Raw genomic sequence first — 13,029 nt, forward strand, 5'->3', positions numbered from 1 at the left:
TTATTTTTTCCCACTTTTTCTTCCTTATGTAATGGAGTCAGATCCTTGATTCATGCCCAAAGGAATGCCCAAAGGCCTTCAGAAGGCCCGAGTTGTGAACGGGCTCAGAATGCAAAGCCAGCAGCCCCCTGCACTCCCGACTGGGGGACTCCTTACAGCTCCCTCCTCCGTGGGCAGCTCTGCCTTTTCCACTGCTTCTTCAACAGGCAGCAGCCTTAGGGCATCCTATGACCTCATAACTGATGACTTGTCTTTCATGCAGAAAACACTTAAACCCTAAAAATATCTCCACAGAGCCTAAAGAAAAGAATACGCCTGTTCCCCTCAAAACCATCAATCCTCCGGCCGCCCGGCTGAGGAACAGCCGCTTCCTCCCGGCAGCCCCTGCCTTCCCTTCAAGCCAGAGCCGACAGGAAATCCATTCTCCTCTTGTGAGAGACAGGAGATGGATTTTCCACAATAGCTCTCCTAGCAAGGCAGAAAATAGAAAGACACAATAGAAACTGTGAACTCAAACAATAGGAGCTGCTGAAGGGCAGCTCACCAGAAGCTCAGCATCACCCAAGTCCTAAATAAGCTAGAGTGGAAAGAAGCCAAGGACCTGTTAGCTGTCTTGCTAACACAATATCCAGGCTCAAACATCAGTTGGTTTTAAACCTGGAAGCACCCTCCCCTCTCAGAGAACAGGCAGGAAAATGCCAAATACGTGTATTAGAATGAAATTGCACTGCATTATGGAATGGCCCCCAAAAAGATTTCCATAGCTCTTCAAGCCCACAGCATCTCATGCCATGGTGCCATGGGTCACCTTTCCACCCTCTGGCAGCTCCTCAGAGATGGGGACAGGGGACTGCAATGCTGCTTTATTGCAGGTGGAAGGGGATGGGGGCAGAGCACCTCTTTTTCTGGGAGTTTGTTGCCTCATATTCAGAAAAGCACAACAGAAGATCTCAGTTATTGATGTTACACAGGTAAGGCTCAGCAAACCAGACATCTGAGACTCTGTAGTGTATGTGTGTGTATGCCTACCACGTCTGTAAGTCTACCCCTGCATATTAAAGGAACTCTGTTTCAAATAACTTAATTCATATTTTAATCTAAAACATAAGATGTGCATTGATAAAGAGAATTTTATCTGATCTCTCTTGGGTTTTTTAATCTTAATGCTACTCTTTGACTGGTTTTGAACTGCTGCAACATTGTTCATTTCTGAGTAGGTCAGAGATAAAATTCTGAGGAATTCAAAATTACTCCAAAAAAAAGTATAAATCACTTATTAATAACTTGCTGACCTTGGTCAGACTGATGAAGGACAGAATAATCAAAAATCAAAAACAAATCTGAAATTTGAACATAACATACAGCTAAAAATTAGGACAGGGAATGCATTTCCTTTTAAATGCTCTGCTAGCAACCAGCTCATCAAGGGAGAAAATAGCCTGCAATAAAAATATCTGTAAAAGTTCAAAGGCTCCTCCTTGGCCAGTGTGTGCCTTACAGTATCATCCCACTGCCACCCAAAGTGGGCAGAATAAATGTTGAAAGCACTTTCAATGCACTGTACCCTGCTGAAATGCAGCACCTTAGACAAAATTACACATGGCCAAATCCTAATTTCTCTGATGCTGGTCCTGATTTACACAGGTAGGACACAAATGGCTGGATCTGAGGGTCCCTGTGTGGCTGGCTGGGTGAGGATGAGCCCATCATCTCTGCTGGGTGGGAATGAGCCAGCCCATCATCTCTGCTGGGTGAGGATGAGCCCATCATCTCTGCTGGGTAAGGAGCCAGCCCATCATCTCTGCTGGGTGGGGATGAGCCCCTCATCTCTCCTCCAGCACACAATTTCTGAACAAAACCCTGCTTCTCCTCCAGCCCAGAGCAAAACAAAAGGCGAAAAGCTGGAGTATACAAAGGTGAGAGGAAAAAAAACAAACAGACCAACCCTACTCTCATCACCGCGGACAAAATTCTGCTGTTGCAAACCTTCTGAAGCCCTCTTCCGCAGCTGCGTCTTACCCAAAAGACAGCCCTGGAAAGGGGAGGGGAAAAACACCAAACCCAACACCTCAGACCGAAACCAAGGAGCAGACACAAGCACCTGGGATGCAGTTCATCGGCAGATCTCCTTCCCCGCCGAGGCCGGGAGCGGCAGAGGCAGAGGTGAGAAGGTCCGAGCGGCTGCTCCCATGCTCCAGCGCCGAGCCCGGGGAGGCTCCCGGGGCAGCCCCAGGTGTCTGGGCGGTGCCGGCTCGGCCGCCGCGCCCTCTGCGAGCCCGGCTCTCCCTCCCGCAGCCTCCTGACTCACACACGGCTCTGCCCTGGCCTGGGGATCGCTCCTCCGGCTGCCCTCGGCTGCAGGAACAGCCTCCAGCAAAGCTGGCTGGGAGGCACCGGGGCTCCTCTGGGGAGCCTTGCCCAGAGCAGGCAGGCAGAGCCCTCCAGGCAGGTGTCAGCTCACCCGCTCCCACCCTCCCGGCAGGAGCAGCTCGCCACAGCTCTGGAGCAGAAAACAGGAATGAACTCGCACCCCCAGCAGGGAGGGATCTCTGCCGCCCTGAATTTGCTGCCTGTTGATAAAACGCCCCAGCAGGCACACAGTGTGCTCCTGCTACCCAAGAAAAAGAAAGTCCCAGAGACCCCTCTGAGTTGGTGCCAAAGTGTTTCTCTTCTCAGGGGCAAAGCAGGTCAGTGGGGCACAGCGAGGTGACAGCAGCTGGGTGACATCTCATCCCCCGTGCTGGCATCCCTCCCAGTGCCCTGGGACAGAGCTACCAAGCTACACTGGCAGCACTCCAGCAAAATGGACAATTTCCTCTCCCCTTGCCCTGGTCAAGGGAGGAGGAAAACCTGAGTGGGGAAAAAAGGAAGAGAGAAGATGCCTCTCTGTTAGGGCTCCGAGCACTGGAAGCAGGCACTGAAGCCTTGCTCCTCCAACTGCCTGACCAAGCTGGTAGGGCAGCCTGCACTGATGATCCTGCTCCCCTGGGACAGGACTGAGCTTCCCAGAGTTAGGAAAACCAGGCACACGACACAGTCTCCTCAAACAGGATGTCTCCCTCTCCAGGCAGCATGGAAGTTGCAGAGCAGACACCCACTGAGGATTTTCCCCTTCTGGCACATCCTATGCAAAAACCTCCTGATTCTTCAGTGGGGGTCAAAAGTGGTTTGAAGTCCAGCAGGGATGAAGCTGGAATCTGTGTGGGAGGTGCAAGGGGTTCCCATCACCAATGGCCAGCCCCCCATGCCATGGCAAGCCCAAGGCAGGGATCTGCAGCCCAGCAGCCAGCATGGCACAATGATTTCATGCCATGCAGTGTTTTCCCCAGGGCTGCACGTTGGAAGACACAGTGGAACAAGGAGAGCTGACATCCCTCCAGCTTTGTCTCCAGATGGCTCTCCCACTTAGTGCCAAGAGAAACAAAAAACAATGCAAGCCCTGGAGTCTTGTGTCAACCACTGCAAAACTGTTAATCCCAGAGTTGCATCGCCCTGTCTCCGCCATTTCATTTGCCACTGTGGTCTCCAGAAGCTCAGCAGAGGAGTCTTCTCCTTCCAGCTGAAATTCCTTCATTAATTACCTCAAGATCCCTGGAAAAGGGAGCCCAAATCCATATCCTCCTTTCTCTGCTGACACAGATGTAAAAGTACCTGACAGGGAGGGAAAAAATCCCACTCATCCACACTCCAAAGATCATTCTTCAGATATGCAACAGGAGAGGTGATGGAGAAATCAGAGTATTCCAAATGGGCTCAACCAACAGCCACACTGGTACATGCCAATAGCACTTTCCATCCATGTCTTCTTAGAGCAACAAACTGTCTTTGCTCTAGAGAGGGTTTTCTGCAGCAAATTTTATTCTGACTCTTCCACAGTTTCCTTCCAAGGGAAAAAAAAAAATCCTATCACCAGCTACAAAAATGCTCTCTGGTCAATCCACAGAGTTTCTAATGCAGTCTTCTTCTGTACAGCCTCTCCCAATGCAGGATTTTCCAACATTAAAAAGGGAAATCAGAGAGTAGAATGGAAAAACTCACAGGAAAAGATAAAATGAGGAAAGTATGGTTAAAAAAATCACAAAAAAAATTGAAGCCAAGGAAGTCACTCTTAAAAAGTAAAACAAAACTACAAAATTGTCCACAGGACATTTCCTGCAGGACTACCTGGCACTGTTTTTAATTTCCTTACACCTCTTCATGGCGCTGAAAGTCCTTATTTGTGTAAAGGAGAAGTTAGGGTAAATATATTTGAAGAAAGAAATGGATGAAAATAAGATGAAGGCTGGAGGAAAGAAGAACTGCACTTTCCTGCTGCTGAACCCAGTATGGTCTCTCCTTGCGGGGCAAGGCTCTGAACCCCATTGCATTTTCCTTGGTTTTACAGATAAAAGGTTTCCAGCACAGTCAAGCACTAATTATTACTTCAGGACAGCACCAACAAACAGGAGTTCCAGGATGGAGTATGCCAACTTCCTAAGCCAGAGCTGATGGGGGATTTGTCCTACCCTGCAAGTGCCACAGCAAACCCTGGCACTCAGAACACAGCACACAGAGCCACTCCAGCTTGGCTGAATCAGGCCCACAATAAGCAATCAGGACCATAACATCTTCATAAAGTAGGATTTAAGTACAAACATCTGCCTTACCATTTTTTAATTAAGGGAGTTTATAGCTAGATATTCGTTTCCGTAATCCACTGCTCCAGCTGCAGAAATGCCATGCGTATTCTAATTTTGGCAGCTAGTTTATTTAATGGACTTTGACATTGTTTGACATTTAGCTGAGTCACCTTGTTCCTGGGTAAAGCAACAAGGGCTGTTCAGCAGTTCAACAAGAAAGAAGCAGAGATTCAATATCAAAAGTAGAACATATATCATAGAAATTTTAAATTAAATACAGCTGAGGTCTATTCTGTTCTGGCAGCTTCTCTCTTTGGGACACTAAGTCAACTCAAATGTTTTCCAGATATAACTCTTCCCCTCAAGGACATGTGGCACTACCATCTCTCTCATGTTCCTGGAGGGTGGGAAGGGTAGGAAGTGTTGTAATGGGCATATGGGGTTTATCTCACCCTTGCAATATCACACACACATATATCAGGATATCCAATCACTACGATCTGCAAAGGCTGAGGAGAAGCCACCTGCAATCAGCCAACATTTTTCTAGGAGAAAATAAAACAGATCAGCCAGTGACAGTCAATACAGGAGGAACAAGTGCTACCTGCAGACAGGATTTTCCTACAGCACATCATGTGAAGCCACCTGCACTCCTGCACGGTGCTTTCAAGGACTTCAAAATGCTTTCCAGTAAGAAAAGCAGGACAGCAGTATCCATTCTTAACACAAAGAGGTTTCATGAAGTGATTTGGCTATGAGTTTGTTGCTGGTACAGCTACAAAGAGAGCCACTCTTAAGACTTTTCTCCTAATCCCAGATGGGAAATGGATGGCAACACCACCTTCCTCTGGCTGCAGGGTCTGGATGCAGCACAGAACACAGCAGAGAGCAAGCCTGGGACTGCCCTCCACAAGGGCTGCCTGCCAAGACACTGCCAGGCAGCTGTGCTGCCCTGCTGTGGCTCTGATGCTGGTGTCATGTATTTGTGCTGCTGGTTTTTAAGTCCCTACTCCCCAATAACCTTGGAGCTGTGCTCACCACACATCTGGAACAGCTGCTTTTCCTGCAAATAGCGTTGGGACTGCAGCATGCTCCTGGAGAGGACTAAGCCCTCCCATCCCAGCTTCTCTTCACAGACCTTAAGGGAAGAGCTGGGATATCCTTTTTATAGCAAGAGACAGAAGAGACCTTTTAACAGGCTGAAAATACTTCACTTATGCTGGCAGGCAGTGCAGTGAGCCACACTTAGAGCCAGCAGCCAGAATCATGCAGCCAGACAATAGGGAGCTGGCCAGAGCCTGCACTGCCAAGAGCACGCTGTGGTCTGGCTCTTCTCCCCCGTGCCATCCCTGCAGCTGCTGCTGGGAGCAGCTATGTAGAAGTGTGTGCTGTTACCCTCAGGACAGCATATCCATCATGTTCCAGCACTCTACAAAAGGTGTCAGAGTGACAGTGGCTCAGGCTAAAAAGATAAGTAAATATCTTTGTAGCCAGCATTGCAGAAATCCCTATTTGCATTTAACCTTCCTTCAGTTTCCTTTCCGTTGCAGGGGCAACTCCAGTTATTCATTCCTTATTGTACAGTAACAGTGTCTGCAGAGCCACAGCATCCAGAAGTGACAAAGACTGACTCTGGTCCCCAGTGGTCTCCCAAATGGTGGCTGGAGCTCAGGCTGCCTGATTGCACCCCAAAGACACAGCCCCCCAGAAGCCATCAAATCCCTTTGTGTAACAGGGCATGAGCCAACCTAAATCTGAACAGCTGATGAAAGATCCCCTGAGAGCCCTAAACACCATGCCAGCTATTTTAGGAGGAGGTGCAAGTCTGGTATCACAAGGCTGGGTGTGTGAGCTCCCAGGGAAAAGGCATTTATAGGAATGGTCACAAAAAGTACCAGAGACAGTAGCCAGGGAACTGCAGTCTCCAGCTGCTCTCAGCCATCTTATTTAGGGCTTTCCCCACAGCATTACCTGGTAGGAAAGGAATGATTCTTTGCTTGGGATCCTTCTGGCCTCCTTCAATAGGGAACTTGTCCAGAAGCTGCATCTGCAAAAGAAGAACAATGAACATCTTAGGGGGAGACATGGGGATGCATAGGGACCAAGGGACCTCTTGGTTTGTGTGTGGTTTAAGGCAAAAGCAACTGCAGGGATTACTTTGTCTTATTGGAGAGGAGCCTGTACTTAAAAAGGTATGATACAGTTCATGCCAAGAAAGGGAGGGCAAGGTTCTGGCAGCACAAAGGAGCTGGGATAGGGCCCAGGCAGACAGCTGAGCCTGGCCTTGCTGTCATTCTAAAATTAGGCTCCCAGTTTTTGCTACACACATGCCTTGTCTCTAATACACAGCCTGCCTGTGCTGGTGTAGCAACAGGTTTTACCTGTCCATCTGAAAGACCACTCTCCTGGCTAAAAATGCTGTTCAAGCAACCAGATTAAAGCATATCTAGTAAAACATCTGCTCTTCTTTTATGGCCAGAAAGACCCACTGCCCTGGTCCAGTAAGAAAGAGCTCCTGTTCTCCCAGAGAGACAGAGATGGGGTTTTGGGGAATATCTTCCACTGGAGTCCCTACATGGAGGACAGCAGGCAAGGAGGCCTCAGACAGAAAGGCACGCCACAGAACACCAGCCCCATGAATGGCCTGAAAGCACTGCTCAAGGTGGGTGTGCTCCCAGCCCAGTAGCTTTAGCACATGGTTTCCTAGCCTAGGAAAGCTGCATGCTGATCTGACATTCCTAAAGGAGTCCTATGATGTATCCTTGGATGATGAGACCTGATGGACCAGTGCCAATGAGGCTGAAGACCAGCTGAAAGGTCTCAGACAGAAAGATGCCCCTGCCCTAGTGACACCTTAATGGACTTGCCCAAAGAAGACCAACTCCAGCCCTGAAAAATACCAGAGCCTCTCATCTCTCCCATTCACCCTCTGCAACCTTTTGCTGTCATTCAGCACATGGTGCTACCAAGACACAGACCCAGATCTTCACATTCTGTTTCATTTCTCCCCGTTTCCTGTGCATGATGTCTCTGTGCTGCCCAGTGTCCCCTCCCTACTCAGAAGCCCTGGCTCCCTCGGGCAGGCAGAACTCCAAAGCTCCTGCCAGCCCCAGGGCTCCTTTCCAACAGACTGGGAGAGACATCTTTCAACTCACAGTCCTCAGCTCCTGTGATCTCTGAGGAAGGCAAGGAAGGAAAAGCAAGCAGTGGTGTTACTTGCCCTTGCAGAACCCCTATCTCCTCACCTCAACAGGATCTACAGCTCAACACAAATACGCAAAGTGGCAGCAAGAGCTGGGGGAAGGGAGGGGATGCTCGTCAATCAGCATTTAATCTCATCAGTGCTACGTGTCCAACGGGGAGCCTGTGCAAGTTAAAAGGGTTTTGCTAGCTTGACAGATTTCCTTTTAAAAATATTTTTTTGCTAACTTGGGGAAAAACAGCCAGAATTTTTTTATTATTTTTTACTGGTTTTGTTTTAAGCACGCAGAATCCTTCTCGTCTTCCACCGCACACAACATCTCCAGCGTTTTCACCATATGGCACAGCAAACCAAAGATCAAGAGGAAACTCGGCAGTAGAAGCAACATCTGTGCAGAAGAAGGACTTAAAAGATCCCACATGTTTCCCCATCAGGGAGTCAGCCTGGTAAATAAATAGACCATGGCTTTGCGGATTGTTAGCTAACTCGCTTTTCTGCCTACAGAGACAGATTTTTTATTGAAAATGGGAAATTTTGTTTTCTTGTAGGTAGAGCTCTGGGTGTCTGAGGTCAGGCATGGGCAGCAGCTTCTTTCAAAGAAGAGGGGGGAAAAAAGAGGGGGAAGGAATCCCCACCTACTGACTTCAAGTTTCACTGTCACTACACTTTTGGCCAGGAAGGCAATTCTCACTTGACTACGTGGTGACTGATTGAAGCTGGAACTGATACAGTCAAATTCCCAGGGTTATTCTTGGAGTTAGATTAGCTTGGCTAATACAAGCCTTTTTAACCACATCAAGAGAGCCACAATGTGTATAACTTAGTGCTATTTATCTAAAGGGTGGATATCAGCAAAATAGATACAATAAACTGAAGCTGGAAGAGTTTGGCTAAACTTTCCTAGACTACACTTTCCACCCCAGCTCTTGCCTCCACTGGGAAGGTCTGGGGGAGGCAGGGGCACTCCAGAAGCCATGGAACCTTCAGGATGTTAAAGTCAAATAAAGTGCAGCAGAAGCAGGGAGCCTTCCTCAGCACTTTCCTGCACCCAGTTCTGCCATTCAAAGCCAATGCAAGTTAGAGCTAAAGTTCTAGAAAAGCAGGATTCCCTCCCACCCACAGAGAGGGATGCAAAGTGAAGGTGAGGAGGAGATGTATACAGGAGAAATAAAGCATCGGTGGACTCAAATTAAACATCCCAAATCTTCCAAAGATGATAGAGTGTCCCGAGCAATGCCTAACACCTCCACTCAGCCCAGCTATGGTAAGAGGAGACAAAGGGAGTAGCTGGGAATGAAAAAGTTAAGGGCTGACCTACCAAAACGCCTCCTGGTAGGCACAGCCCTTCCCTCACATGATTAACAGACAAAGACCAATAAACAGATTTTCAGTTCTCTTAATTAGATGTCTGCAGAGCATCTGAAAGTCGAAAACTCTTTTGTCTGTGACAAATGTTTTTCCATTAAAGGAAGTTATTCTTGTTATAACTGCAAATACACATGATTGATGGAAAAAACCCTGCACTTAATGCCCCAGGTTATTCTGCTCAGACATGGGCAGTCTCCACAAGTTGTTGCTCACATCTTTGATGTGTGACAGTTAACTTAGGGACAAAGTTTGCTAAATCAGAAAGCAATTCTGTCGCCTGACGTAAAATCATCCCAGTATGAAGGCAAAGAAGGGAAGATGCAGAGTCCCAAAGAATTGAATTAGGGATGTAGTTGGCTTTGAACAGCCAGGAAAACACAGCTGGGCAGTGCATTTTGGCAAAACTGGAGGAGCTCAGATCATCCGCTTCCAACGAGGAGGAGCCTTCAATTGCATGACTGGTGAAGGGAGCAGGAAGAAACATGTTACCATGTCCCTGTATCACAGGGTGGAGGATCCCTTTGGAAACAGGGAGGGTATATGGAAACCAGGAAGCGAGCTTTCCATCCATTCAGGCAGCACGTCTGGAGTCAGGCTGAACAAACATATCCCACTCTCACTTGTGGCACAACAGATGCATGAATAACTCACCACCAGAACTGCCTCTCCAGTCTTTGCCTTTCCAGAGTGCTCTGGGTTTGCTGACATCTTTCCTGCTGAAGTTTTGCACAGTCCTGCCTTCTGTTCCAAGCACCTTCCTTCTTGCTTCTGACTAAAACTCCTTTAGAAGACCTGCTATAAAACCTTGTGGTCCAGATTGTGACTTTCTTGCAGCAGTCACCAAATGATCATCAATTAATCTCATTAAAGTCAAGGTAATTACTTATGTGAGTTGCTGCTTATTAAAAAGAGAGCAGACTCAAGAGCACTGGCCTGCTCCACTCCCTTCTATTTGTACATAAGCATGAAATCACTTGACTTGCAAGAATGAAATAGGAAGATTTCAAAGTGTCAACTCAACCACTTCCCCAGGCATCTCCCTTCTCCTGCCTTCTGCTTCAGGCCATCTTTAATTAAAATGCAAACATATCATGAAGAAAGCCTCTCCTGCACACAAGAACCATTTGGGTTTGCCACATAACAGCATCTTTGGTCATTTCACATCAGCCCAGCTGTGAAAATAAGATTCCGCCCCTGTCTGCCTTGCAATGGTAATACCTGGTTTAAAATCTTAATAAAGAAAAACAAGCACCCTTTGAGATGCTACAAATAGCATCTCTGAGGATGAGAAACCAAGCAGCTTCCTGATAATTTACTTACTACATTTTACCTATCTTGATTAAATTTTCATGAAACAACACTTCTTTCTGCTGCAACATAAGGACTTACAGCACCCCAGACTAACAGGCAACTTCTCTTCTGAAGAAGAGGCTTGTACTCTGCTACAAGCCAACCAGTGCAGGGGACATGAACATACAAACTGTTAAATGGCTTGACCCTGTGGCATTTGCTAGCAGGAACTTTGTTCCTGGTTTGGTTTTGAGGTTTCGGAAGTTTGTGTCCAAATCCACCTCCCTAAAATTAATCCACTGAGACAGTTACCTGACTTCCACCTATGCCTGATACCACAGACTGTAGGTATACCCAGGTTCCTGCTGGGCTGTTGGTTCTTCCCCTTCCTTCCTTGCAGCAGTTTTAATTCCTCTGGTTAGAAGAATTGAGTTCTCCTCTTAAAATGAGCAAATGAAGACACCCACATAACCTCTTAGTGTGGAAATCTTACTGGTTCCTTTTCAAGTGGATGCAGGTTTGCCATGTGCACAGATAAAAATCAAAGCTCTGCAGGAGGTCAGCACTGCAGTCATGGGGAGATTTATTTATAAGACAAAGATCCTGAGGGTGACTTTCATGCAAGTCCCTTACTTTGGCAAGCAAAATGACATTCACCATTGCAAAATGATAAAGGACTCTGACCTTCTGCAGAGAGAGATGAGGTCTCTCTCCCTTTCCAGGGTATCATTTACTTGTGTCCCACAGAAAGAGCAGTTGAAAATCAAACCATGACCAAGAGCAGCAGAGTTTTTGCAAGGTGCCCCTAGAAATCCCAGCTTGCCACCTTACTTTTGGCCACCTTACTCAGCTGGTCCCAAGACAACACTTCCTCAATGAATGCCAAGAGGCACATCAGCTTCCCTTTTTCCAAGTGCCCATCAGAAAATGCATTAAAAATTAGGTAAGCTGACAATAACTTTAATTTACACAATGATGGATTTGAAAGGTAAATTATTAGAGGACTGTCTGGCACCAGGCACATCCTTTCTCACAAGGCTGATCTGATCTCAAGAGTCCCAAGGAGGAGAGAAGAGCTGCAGCCAACTGGGAGACAAGGAAGAGAAGAGGAGGCATCTGTGCATGTATGGGGTTGTGTGCACAATTCTGAGAGCCTGCCAAAGAAACTGGAAGAAAACCCAAGATTCTGCCAGGGGTCTGAAACTAGTGATGATGGAACTCAAACTTCAGCAAGAGGGGTTAAGAGCATCTGCAAATCAGAAAAGACTAAGAGTCTCTAATGCAGATAACACAAGTTTAGATGAGAAGGAAAGGTAAGGTACCAGAATAGGAGCTATTAATTAAACCCCTGAGGAGCTGCAGCAATTTCCTTTCATTTTGAAGTTGGAAACCAGCTGTGCTGTTTGCTGATGGGATTGATGGTTTCAGCATCATCAGTTATATTTTGAATTATAAACCATGTGATCTGCAAGAAAGGGAATGGCCAGGATGAGTTTGAATTCTGTCATCTGCCAGAGTTTTCTGGTGGGTAAACCTCTCTGGTCCTGTTCTGGTTTTGTAGATGCAAAATGCGAGACAGATCTCAGGTAGATGGTGTGAGATTTCATCAAGAGCCACCAAAGCCTCTGAGCCTTATGCTGCAGAGCAGGAGTCAGAGACTGAATTCACAGGAACTACACTCATCTAAACCCAGCAGGACAGAAGCAAATGGAAGAAATTATTATTGGTGATTTTCAGATACGATTATCCTCTCTTTTGTGGGCTTGTCCATCCATAGCATATTCCAAATCCTGGTTAACCAGGGAATCCAAAGGGGGCTTTCACTTAAGGAAGATGGTTGGCTCCAATTTCCAGAGAATGGATCTTGTGCTGCTAGGTTAACATATCAACATTTAAATGTCAGCAGGTGAAAGCAAGCAAGAGAGTGGAGAGCACAAGACTATCTCCACAGATTCACCTTCTACATACTGGTCTAGAGAAGATAATTTCTTCAATTGTTTGGTTTTAGAATAGGTGTTCTGCAAAGGTGAATCAGCATCCATGATGTAAGTGGAAGGAGCTCATTTACTCCAGCTCAGAACCATACCTGCTGAGATCAATGGCAGAAGGAGACACATGGCAGGGAATGAAACCTCTGCTGCTGGGGCAGATCCCTCCATGGCAAAAAGCTGTTAGACAACTTTCTGTAGATTTCTCTGAGCTTCTTTTTTTTCTCACCTGCTTCATCCTCTCACAGGAACAACAAACCAGTTCACTGTCAGAGACACAAGACAGCAGGAGGCCTGCTTAACTCCTACGCCTTCAAAATTGGCCAGAGCAGAGCTGTTCCTGAGCATAAGAACAACTAGGAAAAGTTTGCAAAAGATCTTTGGGTGAGGACATGGAACAGACTGAGCCCAGGGGAGCTCATCTGTTAGCCACTCACACACAGAACTGACATCTCACACAGCAGAAGGAGGTGGAACTCCATCTCTTCCTTAAGCAGTAACGGGTTCCACAATGCAGCAGGAATAACTTCATCAGGCAGCCAGTGATGCTGGCTCCCTTGTG

General features: G+C 47.1%; 1 protein-coding gene across 4 annotated transcripts in view; it reads right to left on the reverse strand.

Annotated features, from left to right (window-relative positions):
- Positions 1-13,029, reverse strand: part of SH3PXD2A (SH3 and PX domains 2A) — a 244,194-nt gene that overhangs the window by 168,399 nt on the left and 62,766 nt on the right. For all 4 annotated transcript variants that reach the window (XM_039708749.1, XM_039708750.1, XM_039708747.1 and 1 more), the window contains exon 3: positions 6,591-6,666. In XM_039708749.1, the coding sequence (XP_039564683.1) occupies positions 6,591-6,666 (76 nt within the window). The remainder of the gene's footprint in view (positions 1-6,590; positions 6,667-13,029) is intronic.

Source organism: Passer montanus, unplaced genomic scaffold (assembly GCF_014805655.1).
Source record: "Passer montanus isolate IOZ18808 unplaced genomic scaffold, ASM1480565v1 scaffold21, whole genome shotgun sequence".
Classification (NCBI taxonomy): domain Eukaryota; kingdom Metazoa; phylum Chordata; class Aves; order Passeriformes; family Passeridae; genus Passer; species Passer montanus.